The sequence below is a fragment of the Myotis nattereri genome (assembly GCF_964212035.1).
Source record: "Myotis nattereri genome assembly, chromosome: X".
NCBI classification, from domain to species: Eukaryota; Metazoa; Chordata; class Mammalia; order Chiroptera; family Vespertilionidae; genus Myotis; species Myotis nattereri.
Window position 1 is genome coordinate 55,416,090 of NC_138078.1, and position 16,914 is coordinate 55,433,003.

A 16,914-nucleotide genomic window follows, 5' to 3' on the forward strand; every position below is an offset into this window, starting at 1 on the left:
ACTAGGGGCGTCTTAGGGTTGGACTGGGGAGCAGCCATAGCTGCTTGCTCCGCCCTGTTGATCCCCTGAGACCCCGCCCCCACCCGAGCTGTGCGCAGAGGCTATTGCATATGAAAGGCCTGGCCCTTTGCACCCTGAAAATTACCTAACAAACTGCAGTTGAATCAGAGAGACCCAGAACATGCAAAAGAAGGTCCAAGGCCCCACAGCAGCTTGCATTGCTTCACAGCTGGGCCTCATCTGAGCACCTCCAAACCCCAAACAAAGAAGAAGAATCTCTCCATAGCTCCTGCTGGGTAGCCTCAGGCAGAGGCTAAATTAGCACCTCCTTGGAGATCCAAGAGCCAGTGTACCCAGTGGTCAGAGTGAGACCATCCAGATTACAACTCCTCAGATCCATAAGGGACACACTCAGGGGGCAGACTCAGTGAGTACCAAAGCCCCACTGAAGCAAGTCTTGCCCCAGAAGGGTGTCTCCAGCACAGAAGCTCTCCCAATGTAGACACAGCTGATTCTCACAGCCAGTTGGCCTGGAGGTCAATTCCTCCCAGTGATACCTACAACAATCAAGGCTTAACTACAACAAGACTGTGCACAAAGCCCACAAGGGGGTGCACCAAGAGTGTCCACCTCAGGTAATTGGGGAGGCTGAGTCACTGGGCCCTATAGGACACCTAGCACAGAAAGCCACTCTATCAACACAGGGAAGCATAAAAAATGCAGAGACAAAAAAACAGGTCACAAATGACAGAAATGGAGATAAGCAAACTACTGGATATAGAGTTCAAAACCACACTTTTAAGGTTTTTCAAGAATTTTCTAGAAACCGCCAATAAATTTAGTGAGACCCTTAAGAAATCTAGTAAGACCCTCGAGGTTATGAAAAAGGACCAAGTAGAAATTAAGCATACACTGACTGAAATAAAGGATATTATGCAGGGTTCCAACAGTAGACTAGAGGATCGCAAGAATCAAGTCAAAGATTTGAAATACGAAGAAGCAAAAATCACCCAACTGGAAAAACAAAAAGAAAAAAGAATCCAAAAATATGAAGATAGTGTAAGGAGCCTCTGGGACAACTTCAAGCATACCAACATCCGAATTATGGGGGTGCCAGAAGAAGAGAGAGAGCAAGATATTGAAAACCTATTTGAAGAAATAATGACAGAAAACTTCTCCTACCTGCTGAAAGAAATAGACTTAGAAGTCCAGGAAGTGCAGAGAACCCCAAACAAAAGGAATCCAAAGAGGACCACACCAAGACACATCATAATTAAAATGCCAAGAGCAAAAGACAAAGAGAATCTTAAAAGCAGCAAGAGAAAAACAATCAGTTACCTACAAGGGACTACTCATACGACTGTCAGCTGATTCTCAACAGAAACTATGCAGGCCAGAAGGGAGTGGCAAGAAAAATTCAAAGTGATGAATAGCAAGAACCTACAACCAAGATTACTTTACCCAACAAAGCTATCATTCAGAATTAAAGGTCAGATAAAGAGCTTCACAGATAAGGAAAAGCTAAAGGAGTTCATCACCACCAAACCAGTTTTATTTGAAATGCTGAAAGGTATCCTTTAAGAAGAGGAAGAAGAAGAAAAAGGTAAAGATACAAATTATGAACAACAAATACACATCTATCAACAAGTGAATCTAAAAATCAAGTGAATAAATAATCTGATGAATAGAATAAACTGGTGAATATAAGAGAGTCAGGGGCATAGAAAGGGAGTGGACTGACTACTCTTGGGGGAGGAAGGGGTGTGGAGGGTGTGGAAAGAGACTGGACAAAAATTGTACACCTATGGATCAGAACAGTGGGTGGCGAATGTAAGGGCAGAGGGTGGGGTGGGAATTGAGTGGAGGGGAGCTATGGGGGTGGGGGAAGAGGACAACTGTAATAAGCTTAACAATAAAGATTTAATTTAAAAAAAAGAAAGGTTGGAAGATAATAGAAAAATAATTTTATTTCTATATACTAGCAGCAATCAATTGAAAATGAAATTAAAGGAATAATTCTTTCAGTATATGAGAAATAATAAAATTTTGGAATAAAATTTTAAGAAGAAATACAAGATTTTTTACACTGAAAATTATAGGGTTGAAGGAAATTAATAAAAAATAAATGAATGCAAAAAACACCCTATGTTAATGGACTGGAAGAATTAATAGTTTGCCAGGGCTGACCAGCAGCTCCTGAGCGACTGATAAACAGATTACTCAGACATAGTTTGTGCAATAGAAGGCGAAGGGGCCCCTGTCTTTAGTAGCCATGGCAGCCTCTATTGCCTGCCTTTATTGGAATTTTTTTTTTTAACATATTTTATTGATTTTTTACAGAGAGGAAGGGAGAGAGATAGAGAGTTAGAAACATCGATGAGAGAGAAACATCGATCAGCTGCCTCCTGCACACCCCCTACTGGGGATGTGCCCGCAACCCAGGTACATGCCCTTGACCGGAATCGAACCTGGGACCTTTCAGTCCGCAGGCCGACGCTCTATCCACTGAGCCAAACCGGTTTCGGCAGATTTTTATTTTTTTAAAAATATATTTTATTGATTTTTTTCCAGAGAGGAAGGGAGAGGGATAGATAGTTAGAAACATCGATGAGAGAGAAACATTGATCAGCTGCCTCCTGCACACTCCCCGCTGTGGATGTCCCCGAAACCAAGGTACATGCCCTTGACCGGAATCAAACCCAGGACCCTTGAGTCCAAAGCCCGATGCTCTATCCACTGAGCCAAACCAGTTAGGACCTGAATTTTTATCTTTAGATACAATCAGTAGGGTGAATAATCTTGGGAGGGCACATACATTGTCCTCTAGGCAAGTTCATCCAGGGATTAAGCATAAGAATTCCAGTAAACACCCAGGTGTCTATACATGCACAAGCTTGTTTGGAAAGGTCAAGGAATAATTAGGGGCACTGCCTTTGACACTCCCCTAAGTCTCCCCTAAGTTGGAATTCTGATAAACAGGGCAGGCGGCCTTGCACTCACTTCCCTTTTATCAGAATGTCCTTACAACTTTCCAATCAAGTCTCTTGTGCTCCCCAATATCCCCCCCTTTTTTGTTTTGCTGAATGTAGAAGACAGAGGGAGGTGGTGAACTTTCTACTTTAGAATGTCAGGGTCCGTGATGCGCGTTTACTGCTCCAGTTCAGATTTTACAGACTATAAGACAAAAAAAAAAAAAAAAGAGCAATGTTTAGTTATCTGGGGTACGTGGGGTGTGAATACGCTCCAATAATTGCTCAGCCTCTGCCATCAGCTTCTTCATCATTCCCCAGGTTATTCCGGGGGCCGTTTGGGTCCAGGGAAGGTGCAACGTTCGGTGCTGCTGAGTCCCCAAGCCTAAATTCTTCATTTCGGGAAGAGGATCCATCCCGTGCCATGCCATGATAGGGTTTAATCCAGTGAGCTAGAACCCACAGTGGCCCTGTGCGGGTAGAAATACAACATACCCTCTCCCATGCTAATAATTTATTGGGTCCCATCCAGTTATTAGTGTCCACATCTTGCCACAAGACCCGTGGTGTCTGAGGTGGGGTTATTGAGGGTTGAAAATGATCATTCAGATTCAAAAAATTAAGGGTAAAGAATGCTATAGATAGTAGTATAGCCAGGTCCTTGAGTCCCATATTTCCCCTTTTTTTGTTTTACTAGCATACCCTTCAGGGTAGCATGGGCACATTCAACAATGGCCTGACCTTGTGGATTGTAAGGGATTCCCATGGAATGCAGGATGGACCAAGTTCTGCAAAAAGCGGTGAAGCCATGGCTGCTATAAGCAGGCTCAATTTCAGGTGTGTTTTTTTTTCAGTTTTTCTTTTTATTTTAAGAAAAACTATTTTAAATATAATAATGTTACATGCAATAAACCTTAATATTTCAAAAAAATTATTTTAAATTTGATAATGTTACATGCAATAAACACCAATCATTCAAGAAAAATCTTACATATAATATTACATACAATAAACATTAATATTTCAAGAATAAAAGGATTTTAAGTATAGTAACATTACCAAAACTGTACTAACATAGTATGATATCACAAAAGTTGTAGGAAAAATTAAAAATGTACAAATAACAGGATTACTTCTGTTATATTCTAGTATATATATTTTTTCCCTCTGGCTCTATTTTTTTTTTCATCAGTTTATGTTGTTCATTATATTCCACAAATGAGTGAGATGAGATCATATGATATTTATCTTTCTCCGCTGGGTTATTTCTCTTACCTGCATGATGCTTTTGAAGTCTATTTTGTCAGATATGAGTATTGCTACTCCAGCTTTTTTTTTTTCTTTTCCATTTGCATGGAAATTTTTTTCCATCCCTTCACTTTCATCCTGTGTATGTCTTTTGTCTTGAGGTGGGTCTCTTGTAGACAGCATATAGTTGGGTCATGATTTTGTATCCATTCAGCTACCCTACACCTTTTTTTAAAAAACTGAACTGCTGTCATAAATATATATATATATATATATATATATATATATATATATATACATATATATATATATACATTACATTACATTTTATTGATTTTTTACAGAAAGGAAGGGAGAGGGATAGAGAGTTAGAAACATCGACGAGAGAGAAACATCGATCAGCTGCCTCCTACACACTCCCCACTGGGGATGTGCCCACAACCAAGGTACATGCCCTTGACCATAATGGAACCTAGGACCCTTGAGACTGTAGGCTGATGCTCTATCCACTGCAACAAACTGGTTAGGGCTACCCTACACCTTTTGATTGACGCACTTAATCCATTTACAAGTAGGGTCATTACTGAGAGGTACTTATTTATAGCCATTTTAATTCTGTACGGCTAGGTTTCTCTCTCTGTTTCTTCTCACCAATCCCTTAAAGCAATCCCTTTAGCATTTCTTTTTTATTATTATTAAATCTTTATTGTTCAGCTTATTACAGTTGTCCTCTTCCCCACCCCCATAGCTCCCCTCCACTCGATTCCCACCCCACCCTCTGCCCTTACCCCCGCCACCCACTGTTCTGATCCATAGGTGTACAATTTTTGTCCAGTCTCTTCCCACACCCTCCACACCCCTTTCTCCCCCAAGAATAGTCAGTCCACTCCCTTTCTATGCCCCTGACTCTATTATATTCACCAGTTTATTCTGTTCATCAGATTATTTATTCACTTGATTTTTAGATTCACTTGTTGATAGATGTGTATTTGTTGTTCATAATTTGTATCTTTACCTTTTTCTTCTTCTTCCTCTTCTTAAAGGATACCTTTCAGCATTTCATATAAAATTGGTTTGGTGGTGATGAACTCCTTTAGCTTTTTCTTATCTGTGAAGCTCTTTATCTGACCTTTAATTCTGAATGATAGCTTTGTTGGGTAAAGTAATCTTGGTTGTAGGTTCTTGCTATTCATCACTTTGAATTTTTCTTGCCACTCCCTTCTGGCCTGCATAGTTTCTGTTGAGAAATCAGCTGACAGTCGTATGAGTAGTCCCTTGTAGGTAACTGATTGTTTTTCTCTTGCTGCTTTTAAGATTCTCTTTGTCTTTTGCTCTTGGCATTTTAATTATGATGTGTCTTGGTGTGGTCCTCTTTGGATTCCTTTTGTTTGGGGTTCTCTGCACTTCCTGGACTTCTAAGTCTATTTCTTTCAGCAGATAGGAGAAGTTTTCTGTCATTATTTCTTCAAATAGGTTTTCAATATCTTGCTCTCTCTCTTCTTCTGGCACCCCCATAATTCGGATGTTGGTATGCTTGAAGTTGTCCCAGAGGCTCCTTACACTATCTTCATATTTTTGGATTCTTTTTTCCTTTTGTTTTTCCGGTTGGGTGATTTTTGCTTCTTCGTATTTCAAATCTTTGACTTGATTTTTGTGATCCTCTAGTCTGCTGTTGGAACTTTGTATAATATTCTTTATTTCAGTCAGTGTATGCTTAATTTCTAGTTGGTCCTTTTCCATATCCTAGAGGTTTTCACTAGATTTCTTGAGAGTCTCACTATATGTATCAGCGGTTTCACTAGACTTATTGAGGGTCTTACTAAATTTATCGGTGGTTTCTAGAAAATTCTTTTTTTTTGTACACCTATGTGCATAACAATTTATTCATAATAGCTAACAACATGAAAATTGTTACCTAAGGAAAATGTGATAAATGCAAACAATGGAATATTATTCAGCCTTCAAAAGGAGGAAAATTCTGACATATGCTGCAACACGAATGAGCCTTGAGAACATTATTCTATAAGCAAGTCACAAAAAGACAAATATTGTATATTATATAAAAACTTATAGTAGTCAAAATTATAGAGACAAAATATAGAATGGTCATTACCAGGGGCTAGGGAGCAGGGAAAATGCAGAGTTAATAGGTATAGAGTTTCAGTTCTTGAGATGGTTGGATAATAGTAACAAAACATTATTAATGTATTTAAATCACTGAACTGCACACTTAATCCTGGTTAAGATGGTAAATTTTGTGCATTTTACCACAATAAAGAAAAAGAATGTAAGGCACAGAGAAAGGGTTTTGTTAACATTATTTTTTCAGGGCTTGGGAAGTCTCTTGTACATAGGAGACACTCAAAATAGCTGCTAAATTATAAATCAATAAAAACTACTAAATATTCTAGGACATCTTCTCATAAGTCCTAAATTCAGAGCCCTAAAGTAAATAAAACAAATTATAAAACTTGAGTTACCTGTTTCTTTGAAAAGCTTTCATTAATTTTGGTTCCCATGGCAGCAGTTCATTTAAAAGACGTATCAATGTACTATGCAATTCTTTTACAGCTTGCCTCCGATGATACCATTTACCCGATTTTTTTCTACTGTTTTCCAGATCTTTGAGTTCATTCTCGATTTTTGTGATTAAGGCCCCGAGTTCATCAAGATTAGTGCAAATAAGCTGAAATTCTGGTACAGTAGGTAACTTTGTGATAGTTTTCCTCTTCTTTGTGATTGCTTTTTTAGATATGAATTTTTTTCCAGATTTGTGCTTCTTGTGTTTTGCCTTCGTTTTGATGATCAATAACTTATTCTGGATCTCAGGTTTGTAAGACTTGAATGCAAGAGAATGAAGACATTCACGCTTTCTCTGTATGTTTTCATTCAAAGCATCTTTTAATTTCTTCTTTTTTCTTTTTCTTCTTTTTTGCCCTCATTTTAGTTAGCTTGAGTTTCTTGTTGCTCTGCAATGACTGCTTTAATGAAATATCCCTTACAACTTTGGGGCAGCTAATTTCTGCATGATCATTGTGACTTCCATTTACATGTATTTGGCAAGATTTCAGAGCATTTTCTTTTAATGGACTGTGTTTAGGCTTTACTCTAGAACAGGGGCGGGCAAACTTTTTGACTCGAGGGCCACAACGGGTTTTTAAACTGGACCGGAGGCCCAGAACAAAAGCATGGATGGAGTGTTTGTGTGAACTAATATAAATTCAAAGTAAACCTCATTACATAAAAGGGTACGGTCTTTTTTTTTTTTTTAGTTTTATTCATTTCAAACGGTCCAAATCCGGCCCGTGGGCCGTAGTTTGCCCACGGCTGCTCTAGAAGCTTCACCATATCTTTCGTGATTTTCTATAAACCTTATTTCACCTGGACTAAGAGGCTCTCCAAAGCCAGTAACTTCACCTGGACTTCCTGGTTTCTCTAAATTTTCTTTACAGCAATCAGTTTTCTTAATTTCGCAGGATCTGCGAATTCTAATTTCACAGTTGGATTTCACTTCCATTTCAACAGAGATGTCATGATTATCCAAGTTCATTTTAGCTAGGCAGCAAGTTGGATCCAAGTTAAATTCTTTCTCTTTTTTGAAGGCAGAGGGCAGGCCTTCTCTACCACACCTATGTTCTCCATTACTTGTACTAAAATAGTCACACTTCAATTTCTCCAGTTTAATCCCAGGTACTCTTTGTATTTTAATGGGTGGAATTGGAAATTCTGGGGCCTGAAAAGGTCTCTGCTTGTAAATCCGTACATCTGCACCACAGAACTGTGGGAAATGTACATAAGCATTCTCCAAATAATCATAACCAAGTATAACTTCCCTGCATTCATGAATAGGCTGTCCAAGTACAGCATCTTGAACTTCTTTTTGTGTTTCATACATAAAGTCACAAAGACCCTTAAGCAACCACACTTTTTGGTGGAAAGGTAGTTCGTGAAAAGGTTTTTCTTCCAATGGATTAACTTCTCCAAGAACTTTAAAAAACTGAGGACACAACCCAAGTTTCTCAGGACAGTTATTGGGATTTTCAGTCTGCCCTACAGCAGTGTACCACTGGTGTACTTTCTGTCTCAGTGCTGCCTCCCAGGTCCTATAAGGCAAAGTAGGTCTTTAATGTAAGGTAGTTCTGCGATGAGGAGGACTTAATAGAAAAGTAAAAAAGCATTACACTGAGGCATCAGAAGACAACATTCCAATTCGTAGAAGACTATTTCTGGCAAGTTTAGAATTTGCTGGATTAAGCAAAGGAAATGCCCAATAGCTGGAATTTCCCACATGGTTTCCATACATTTTGGAGCTGCTTGAGCTAGAAGTCTTCTTTCCCATTCTTCTATTTCCTTTTGACTAGCTTCTTCTGCTTCTTTTCTCTCCTGTTCCCGAAGCCTTTTTTCTTCTTTTGCTCTCAGCTGTTCTTCCTGTCTCAAAACTTGAACCATTATAGATTCAAAAACTCCACTTGTCAAGCCCGCCAAACTTTGTGGTGTTGACCGACTCCTTGTTGAAGTACATGCAGTTCCCTTCTCATCCTCCAATCCATAATAGCCTCTAGATGTAACTGCTATTGTTGTCTTTTCTGTCAAGTGCCGAGAGAGTAATGCCAACTTCTGCTCCAGCATCATCTCCAGCTTCTGGCCCTGCCTGGAGACCCAGTGGTCCACTCCGTGCAGGCGGTAGCGCGTTTCCAGCATCGACCTGAAGTCCGCCACGAACTCGGTGATGCCCCCGTACTGGCCGCTGCTGAACTTCTCCATCTTCAGCAGACACAGGCCCTGCCCGGGATGCTGCGGGAGGGAGCGACTGCTCAGGCCGCCGCCGCCGCCGCCTCCTCCTCCTCCTCTCCGGCGGCAAAGCCCCCCAAAGGCTGCAGGAAGCGGGCAGTGAGGCCGCGGTGCTTCTCCTGCAGGAACTCGCCCAGGATGCAGTAGCCCTGCTGCAGCTCGCAGCTCAACTCCTGCTCCTTGCAGCCACTGCACCGGACTACCATCGCCGCCGCCGCCTCCAGGCCGTCCGCGTCTTCCCGCGAGGAGGCACCCCTCCATTGGGCCGGCCCTGAGGCCGGGGCCACCGCTGCCACCTCCTCCTCGTCCTCCTCCTCGACTGCGGGCGGCGGCCTCTCCTCCTCCTCGGCCAGCTCCATCTCCCGCGGCGTCTTGGGCGCGCTCACGCCCCCAGCAGGCCCAGGTTGGGCGATGCGGGGCGGCTGCTCGAGGCGCCGGGGGACGCGTGAGCGCGGGCCACCTCCTCAGGGCGCCGCTGCACCGCGCAGCCCCAGCCACATCTGGCCTCGCTCTCCTCCGCAGCCGTCTGGGCTCGCTGCCAGCGGGGCGGGGTTACATGGCGCGGGGGATGGGGGAGAGAAGAGGAGAGCCTAGGTGCCCTCCTCTCCCCTCTCCCTGGCGGCAGCGGATGCGGCCCTCGCCGGCCTCACCCCTCCGAGCCCGGCCTGCTCTTCACCTGCTGGCCCAGTCGGGCCGCTGGGGCCTCGGCACCCCACCCCCTCCCGGGCCAGCAAGGGATCTGGAAGGGGGCAAGGACGAAGTGTGGGTCCTCTCGACTCCCAGAGAGGGCCGCAGCTCGGGCTCCTCTTCCTCCTCCTCTCCCTCACACCCCTCCCGCCCCTCTCTACCTGCCGGAGGCTGGGCAAGGAGAAGGCAGCCCAGCGACCAAGCTGGACAACAACTGTCAGTTAGAAGCCCCGATGGGCTGGTTGGCGCTAGGGGGGTGGTGAGGAGGAAGGGGAGGGGCAGAGAGAAGAGCTAGAAAAACTCTTGAAAAACCTTATAACCATGGTTTTGAACTCCGTATCCAGTAGTTTGCTTTCCTCCATTTCTGTCATTTGTGACTTGTTTCTTTGTCTCCGCATTTTTTCTGCTTCCCTGTGTTCATAGAGTGGCTTTCTGTGCTAGGTGTCCTGTAGGGCCCAGTGGCTCAGCCTCCCCAATTACCTGAGGTGAACACTCTTGGTGCACCCCTTTGTGGGCTTTGTTCAGTCTTGTTGTAGTTAAGCCTTGATTGTTGTGTCTGCAGTGGGAGAACTTCTGTGCTGGAGACACCCTTCTGGGGCAAGACTTGCTTCACTGGGGCTTTGGTGCTCACTGAGTCTGCCCCTTGAGTGTGTCCCTTATGGATCTGAGGAGTTGTAACCTGGATGGTCTCACTCTGAGCACTGGGTACACTGGCTCTTGGATCTCTAAGGAGGTGCTAATTTAGCCTCTGCCTGAGGCTACCCAGCAGGAGCTATGGAGAGATCTGCAGATTCCTCTTCTTTGTTTGGGGTTTGGAGGTGCCCAGATGAGGCCTAGCTCCGCACTTTAATTCCGCACCGCCTCTGAGTCTCAGTGTGCTTTTCTCTTTCCTTCTAGTTGTAGAATTTCCACGCAGCCAGCCTTCCTGTGGTTCTGGATGATGTCCGTTTTGTCTTTTAGTTGTATTTTTGAAGTGGTTGTGCGAGGCAGCAGTTTCTGGTGTTTACCTATGCTGCCATCTTGGTTTCTCTCCCTTTAGCATTCCTTATAACACTGACTTGGTGGGTGATGAACTCCTTTAGCCTTTCTTCCTTCCTTCCTTCCTTCCTTCCTTCCTTCCTTCCTTCCTTCCTTTCTTTTTTGGTTTGGGAAGCTCTTTATTTGACTGTCTATTTGAATGATAGCCTTGCTGGATATAGTAATCTTGGTCTCAGATCCTTGCTTTCCATTACCTTGAGTACTTCATGCCATTCCCTTCTGGCTTGTAGAGTTTCTCATGAGAAATCAAGTGTCAGCCTTATGGGAACTCCTTTGTAGGTAACAGTTTTCTTTTCACTTACTGCCTTTAAGATTCTCTCTTTGTCTTTAATTTTTGGTATTTTAATTATGATGTGTCTGGGAGTGGGTCTGTTTGGGTTCTTCTTGATTGGGGTTCTCTGTGCCCCCCTAAACTTGTGTGACTTTTTCCTTTACCAACTTAGGGAAGTTTTCTACCATTATTTCTTCAAAAACTTCTATTCCTTTCTCCCTTTCTGCCTCTTCTGACACACCTGCTATTCTAATATTGTTACATTTCATATTGTCCCACAATTCCCTTATGCTGTCCTGTTTTTTAATTGTTTCTTCCTTTTGGTTCTCTAATTGAGTGATATTTTCAACTCTGTCTTCTAATTCACTGATTTGATCCTCAGCTTCCCCTAATCTGCTGTGTATTCCTTCCAATGTGTTCTTTGTGTTATGTCATTCTTTATCTCAGACTGTTCTTTTTTTCATAGTTACTATACCCTTTTTCATACTGTTTAGCATTTTTAACATCATTACTCTGAACTCTGTTTCAGATAAAGTTCTTATCTCTGCTTCATTGATCTCTTCTGGAGAATTTGCTAGTTCTTTCATTGGGGGTTGTTTTTTTTGTTTCCTCATTTTGGTTGTCTGGGTTTGTATCTATGTTTTAGGTAGATCCTCTATACCTCTCTATCTCTAATGCAGAACAGTGTTAAAGGCTGTTTCTGACTAATTGGATCAGGCAAAGACTCAAAGCCTCCAGACACCACCTCTGTCTACAGAGGCTAATTGCTACTTTTAATCTCTTAAAGGCCTCAGGGCAAGGTGTTTTCTAATAGGGTGTGTAGATTGTCTTTCCCCCCAAGCAAGGCAGATGTCTGTGTGGGAAAGATGTCCTCTGCTGTGTGAGGGAATGACTCAGCCCAGGAAACTTGGGGTGTCTGCCTTCTGAGCTCTATCCCCTTAGTCCCCAGTCCTGGGTTCTGCTGTCAAAGCTCCAGTCCACTTCATCCTCCGTCTGCCAGAGCACAAGGTGGGTGGCTCCACAGGGGATTTTTGTGCATTGGCCCTTTTAGAAGGTGCCAGAACTTTCAGCTGCCACTTCCTGGCAGGCAGCACCCCACTGCTTTCCACAGCTAGATGTTATGTGGATACCCTCCTCAGTTGGTGCTCTCTGCTGGGGAGCCTAGCTTCAGGATTAGATCCCAGAGTTCTCATTGGCATGCCCAAACAGCTGAGATATCTCTCCAGGACTTCAGTTGCTGTCTGTGGATACCTGGCCAGCCCTTTCATACCTCTGCCCCTCCTAACAGTCTTTTTCTTTAAATATATTTAAAATATGTTTTATTGATTTTCTACAAAGAGGAAGAGAGAGGGATAGAGAGTTAGAAACATCGATGAGAGAGAAACATCAATCAGCTGTCTCCTGCACACCCCCTAATGGGGATGTGCCCACAGCCAAGGTACATGCCCTTGACTGGAATTGAACCTAGGACCCTTCAGTTCACAGGCCAACGCTCTATCCACTGAGCCAAACCAGTTAGGGCTCCTACCAGTCTTTATGTGGTCTCCATCTTCAGTCCTTGGGTGTCAGGGTTCTCTCCTGTGAGTTTTCCATTGATTATTCAGGCAGCCTTTCTGTATTTCAGTTGTAATTCCAGCTTGTTCCTGGGAGCATGTCTGTGCAGCATCCTCCTACTCTGTCGCCAGTTGTAATCTCCTCAATTTCAGTTTTTATCTTGGTTAATATAGCTATGTTGTAATGTACCCCGCGATTCACACAAGGACGCCTCAAGAAGTCGAATTAAAGAGCCACATTTATTGCAAATCTGGGACTATGAGGGGGCATTTCACTCTCCCAGATCTCATAGTGCCCTCCCCAGCCCCAACACCAGATTTATATAGGCAAAGATCACAAAGGTATTGATTACATCCCAGGGTTTGGAATGAGGAACCTGGTTTGCAAAAAGCAGTTTACAGAAGCAGAAGCAATTTACTTAAGCATGTTATCTAAATTATAGTTTTGGGTCTCCAGATCACTGAATTGACAGAAACACATTGTCTAGAGCACTGGGGTCTTGGGATAATTGTGCTGTCCTTCCCAGGTAAAGTAAAATGTGCTTTCTAAGACCAGTATGACCACAACCAATGGGATATTCACATTATAATCAATAGGGTATTAAATTGAATGGGCTGATTTATATAATTCAGAAAATTAAAATAACTTTTCTATTGTTAAACAAAGCAAATAAGTACAGAAGCCAAACAGCAGGTTTAAAGTTAAACTATAGTTTCTACCTGAGATGATTGCTACCATACTTCAGCTATAATTGGAAACAGGTCTTATTGAATTCATCCAAAGAAATGTTGCCACTTATTAAGAATTGCCAAATACTGGAGGGACAGGTGGGGAGAGAAATACATAATTTACCAAATTGCTTTAAAAATGCTTCCTTATATCTGAAAAACAAAAAGTTTAAGAATCAACAATACCTGCAAATGACGTGGAATCTTGTCCTTTCTGCAAAACACAATATTCCAGAATAAAAATTAGAGCTATAAATGAAAGCATAATATAGTTATTATTTGGCAAAGCTTCCCATGTACCTTAAGCAGAAAATTTTTCTTCATGAGAGAGAAAACAAATACTTGAAGCATTCCAGGGCCTATTGGGATGATCTAAAGCCAATTCTAGGTCAAGAAAAAGTTTCTTAAAATCCAAACACTGGAAGGATTTTTCAATTTATTTTACCAAAAGATAAATACAAACATAGGCTATGAAACTTCAGTTCCCATGATTAAGAGATGGCTTTTTTGTTAAGAAATACCTGATTAATATGAAATATAACCATTTTAATAATTTATAGAACTTTTGTTTCCTGGATAGAAAAACAAGAAAGATCTTATCTCTATTAACAGACTAGTTTATTCTCTAACTTCATTTGTCCTTGGGTATGGTCAGAAAATGGCACTAATTGTATTTCTGCTATCAGTCTCCCTGGTATGTTGATATAAGCTATTTACCATCTAGTTATACCCTCTAGTTAGGGAGGCAAAATGCAAATCATTGACTCTTAAGTGTCCTTGGTTGAGGGAAGATAGGATTTACTAGATGGCTCCAAATTGCTATTTAGCCATCTCAGTTTCCCTATTCCATTTGTCCTGGCTTACTGGCCTGCGTCATTTATATAATTTCCTTTCAACATTTCTCTTTACAAAATTCTACAATTTTCACAAACTTCTACAACTTCCACAAATCTTTCTCCAGAAACCTTACAACTTTCAGAAATAACCAGCTCTAGAAACCACTTTTTTCCCTCAAAATGCATCTTCATGCCTCATGCTTTCCATTATATCAGTGGTTCTCAACCTTCCTAATGCCACGACCCTTTAATACAGTTCCTCATGTTGTGGTGACCCCCAACCATAAAATTATTTTCATTGCTACTTCATAACTGTAATTTTGCTACTGTTATGAATCGTAATGTAAATATCTGATATGCAGGATGTATTTTCATTGCTACAAATTGAACATAATTAAAGCATAATGATTAATCACAAAAACAATATGTAATTATATATGTGTTTTCCGATGGGCTTAGGCGACCCCTGTGAAAGGGTTGTTCGACCCCCAAAGGGGTCGCGACCCACAGGTTGAGACCGCTGCATTACACCAAAACCATAATCTCTTTCCCATTAGTTAGAAACCTTAATTTTTAGGTGGTATGTAAGTAATTAACATTCCTCAGATTAGCAATACATTCACATTTCAAGATATATTTCAATTAAAATACAAGACATTCATTAACAGATTCAAATCCCACCTCTAGATTCCCCATAAGAGGCAAATTCTCATTAATATTTCAGTATCCTTTTATTTCAAAATGCCTAGTTAATAACTTTTACTATTTAATTAAGTAAACTCCAAAGTTTTAAGTTACCAAAGACTTTGGAAAACTATGTTTAGGCATATATAATATGCCTATGAAATATAACCATTTTAAGCATATACCCTTCATTTTAGTTATATTTATTTTTGCCTTAACAACTTTGAGATTTTAAAGTCAATTATTATTACCCAAGGCATTCTTGTGGCAAATTTTGTAACAGGGATAACTCACTTGCCTTCAGTGGCTTAATGTTAAAGTACTATTTTATTTTTTACAAAAATGGGAGTGGCCCCCATTGCTATTTCTGCAGCCTGCTAGAGGGCACTTCTACAGGTCTAATCCTCCTAGGAAAAAGACTTGGGGGTTTAAATGTTTATTTCCCATATTTTTTCATTCTGAGCCTTCCCACACGGAAGACAGATGATTGGGGGCCTTAGGTATTACAGGGATTATAGACCCTACTTCAGGAAGAGTGGGTGGTGGTAAATCCTCCTGGTGTTCTGTAGGCTTTTGATCCTCAATATGAAGTGGGCAAAGTGCAGCTCAAACAAGAGCCCATATAATTAAAGATGACAAAGGCACTCGTTTTCCCTGAGCCTGATTTCTCTTTAAATTCCTGCCTACCACCCTGACCGGTTTGGCTCAGTGGATAGAGCGTCGGCCTGTGGACCAAAGGGTCCTAGGTTCGATTCTGGTCAAGGGCATGTACCTTGGTTGCGGGCACATCCCCAGTGGGGGCTGTGCAGGAGGCAGCTGATCGATGTTTCTTGCTCATGGATGTTTCTAATTCTCCATCCCTCTCCCTTCCTCTCTGTAAAAAATCAATAAAATATATTTTTAAAAAATAAAAAAATAAAAATTCCTCTCTACCTGTTCCCAGAGATCAACATCTAATGTTCCATCATCAGGGAACCAAGGATTATAAATTATAGGCACCACTTGCATTTCATGACTTTTTAAATAACAGAGATGTTACTTGGTGGATAGTTGCTGTCCTATTGTGAAACCTTGGTTGAAAAACAATTCCCTTGAACTTTGAAATCCCATGCGGGCTCCAATGACTTACTGCACGGTTACTTTCGTTTTCTTCCTCCTCATTTTTGAGGGTTCTGCCTAATCTCGTTGCGTTCCTTGGTCCTCCTCACATGGGGCATCACCTTTCCGGGGCTGTCCAGCAGCCCCTGAATGACAGATGAAGACATTACTCAGACACAGTTTGACTGTGCAAGAGAGGGCTAAGGGCTTTTGTAGCCAGGGGCAGTCTCTATTGCATGCCTCTTTAGGCCTTTATTGGAATTTTTATCTTTAGATACAATCAGTAGGGTGAGTAAACCTGGGAGGACACATACATTGTCCTCTAGGCAAGGTCATCCAGGAATTAAGCATAAGGATTCCAGCAAACACCCAGGGGACTGCATATGCACAGGCTTGTTTGGAAAGGTCAAAGAAAAATTAGGGGCGCCACCTTCGACACTCCCCTAAGTCTCCCCTAGGTCAGAATGCTGATAAACAGGGCAGGCAGCCTTCCACACACTTCCCTTTTATCAGAATGTACTCCTTACAACTTTCCAATCAGTCTTTTGTGCTCCCCAACAATAGTTAACATGGCAATACAGTAGTCCAGAAAGTGATCCACAGCTGAAATATAATGTTATCAAAATTACAGATCATTTATTGCTGTTATGCCCAGATTTCAAGATACCCAAAAGCCCACCAGGGAGGCAGCAGAGTCCCATGCAAAAGCAAAGAGTCTTTATTCGAGCTAGATCAGCTCCCCGACCACACTCACCGACACAATGGCAAGCCAAGTGGCAGAGAGAGAGAACTCTGTGTGGAGAGGGGTTTTATAGGGGGTTGGAGTAAGGGGAGGAGAAAGGACTGTGGGGCCTGCCGATTGGCCAGGCGCAAGTCGGTGTCTTGTTACACAGGATGTGGTCATATCTATGGCGCGCACTTCCCTTGATTGTCATTGGTTAGTTTAAAGAAGTCCTGGGTGTGGCTAGCAGAGGCTTGGGCTTTCAGGAAGAAGCTCCTTGCCGAGCACA

At 42.1% G+C, this 16,914-nt stretch overlaps 1 protein-coding gene across 1 annotated transcript; it reads right to left on the reverse strand.

Annotated features, from left to right (window-relative positions):
- Window positions 1–6,693: 6,693 nt before the first annotated feature.
- Window positions 6,694–9,367, reverse strand: LOC308511380 (putative bromodomain-containing protein 10; the record flags this gene model as incomplete). The annotated part of the gene is given in 6 exon segments (XM_081081403.1): window positions 6,694–7,134; window positions 7,136–7,318; window positions 7,543–8,340; window positions 8,344–8,387; window positions 8,390–9,053; window positions 9,056–9,367. Coding segments are annotated over 6 exon segments (2,442 nt in total).
- Window positions 9,368–16,914: the final 7,547 nt, after the last annotated feature.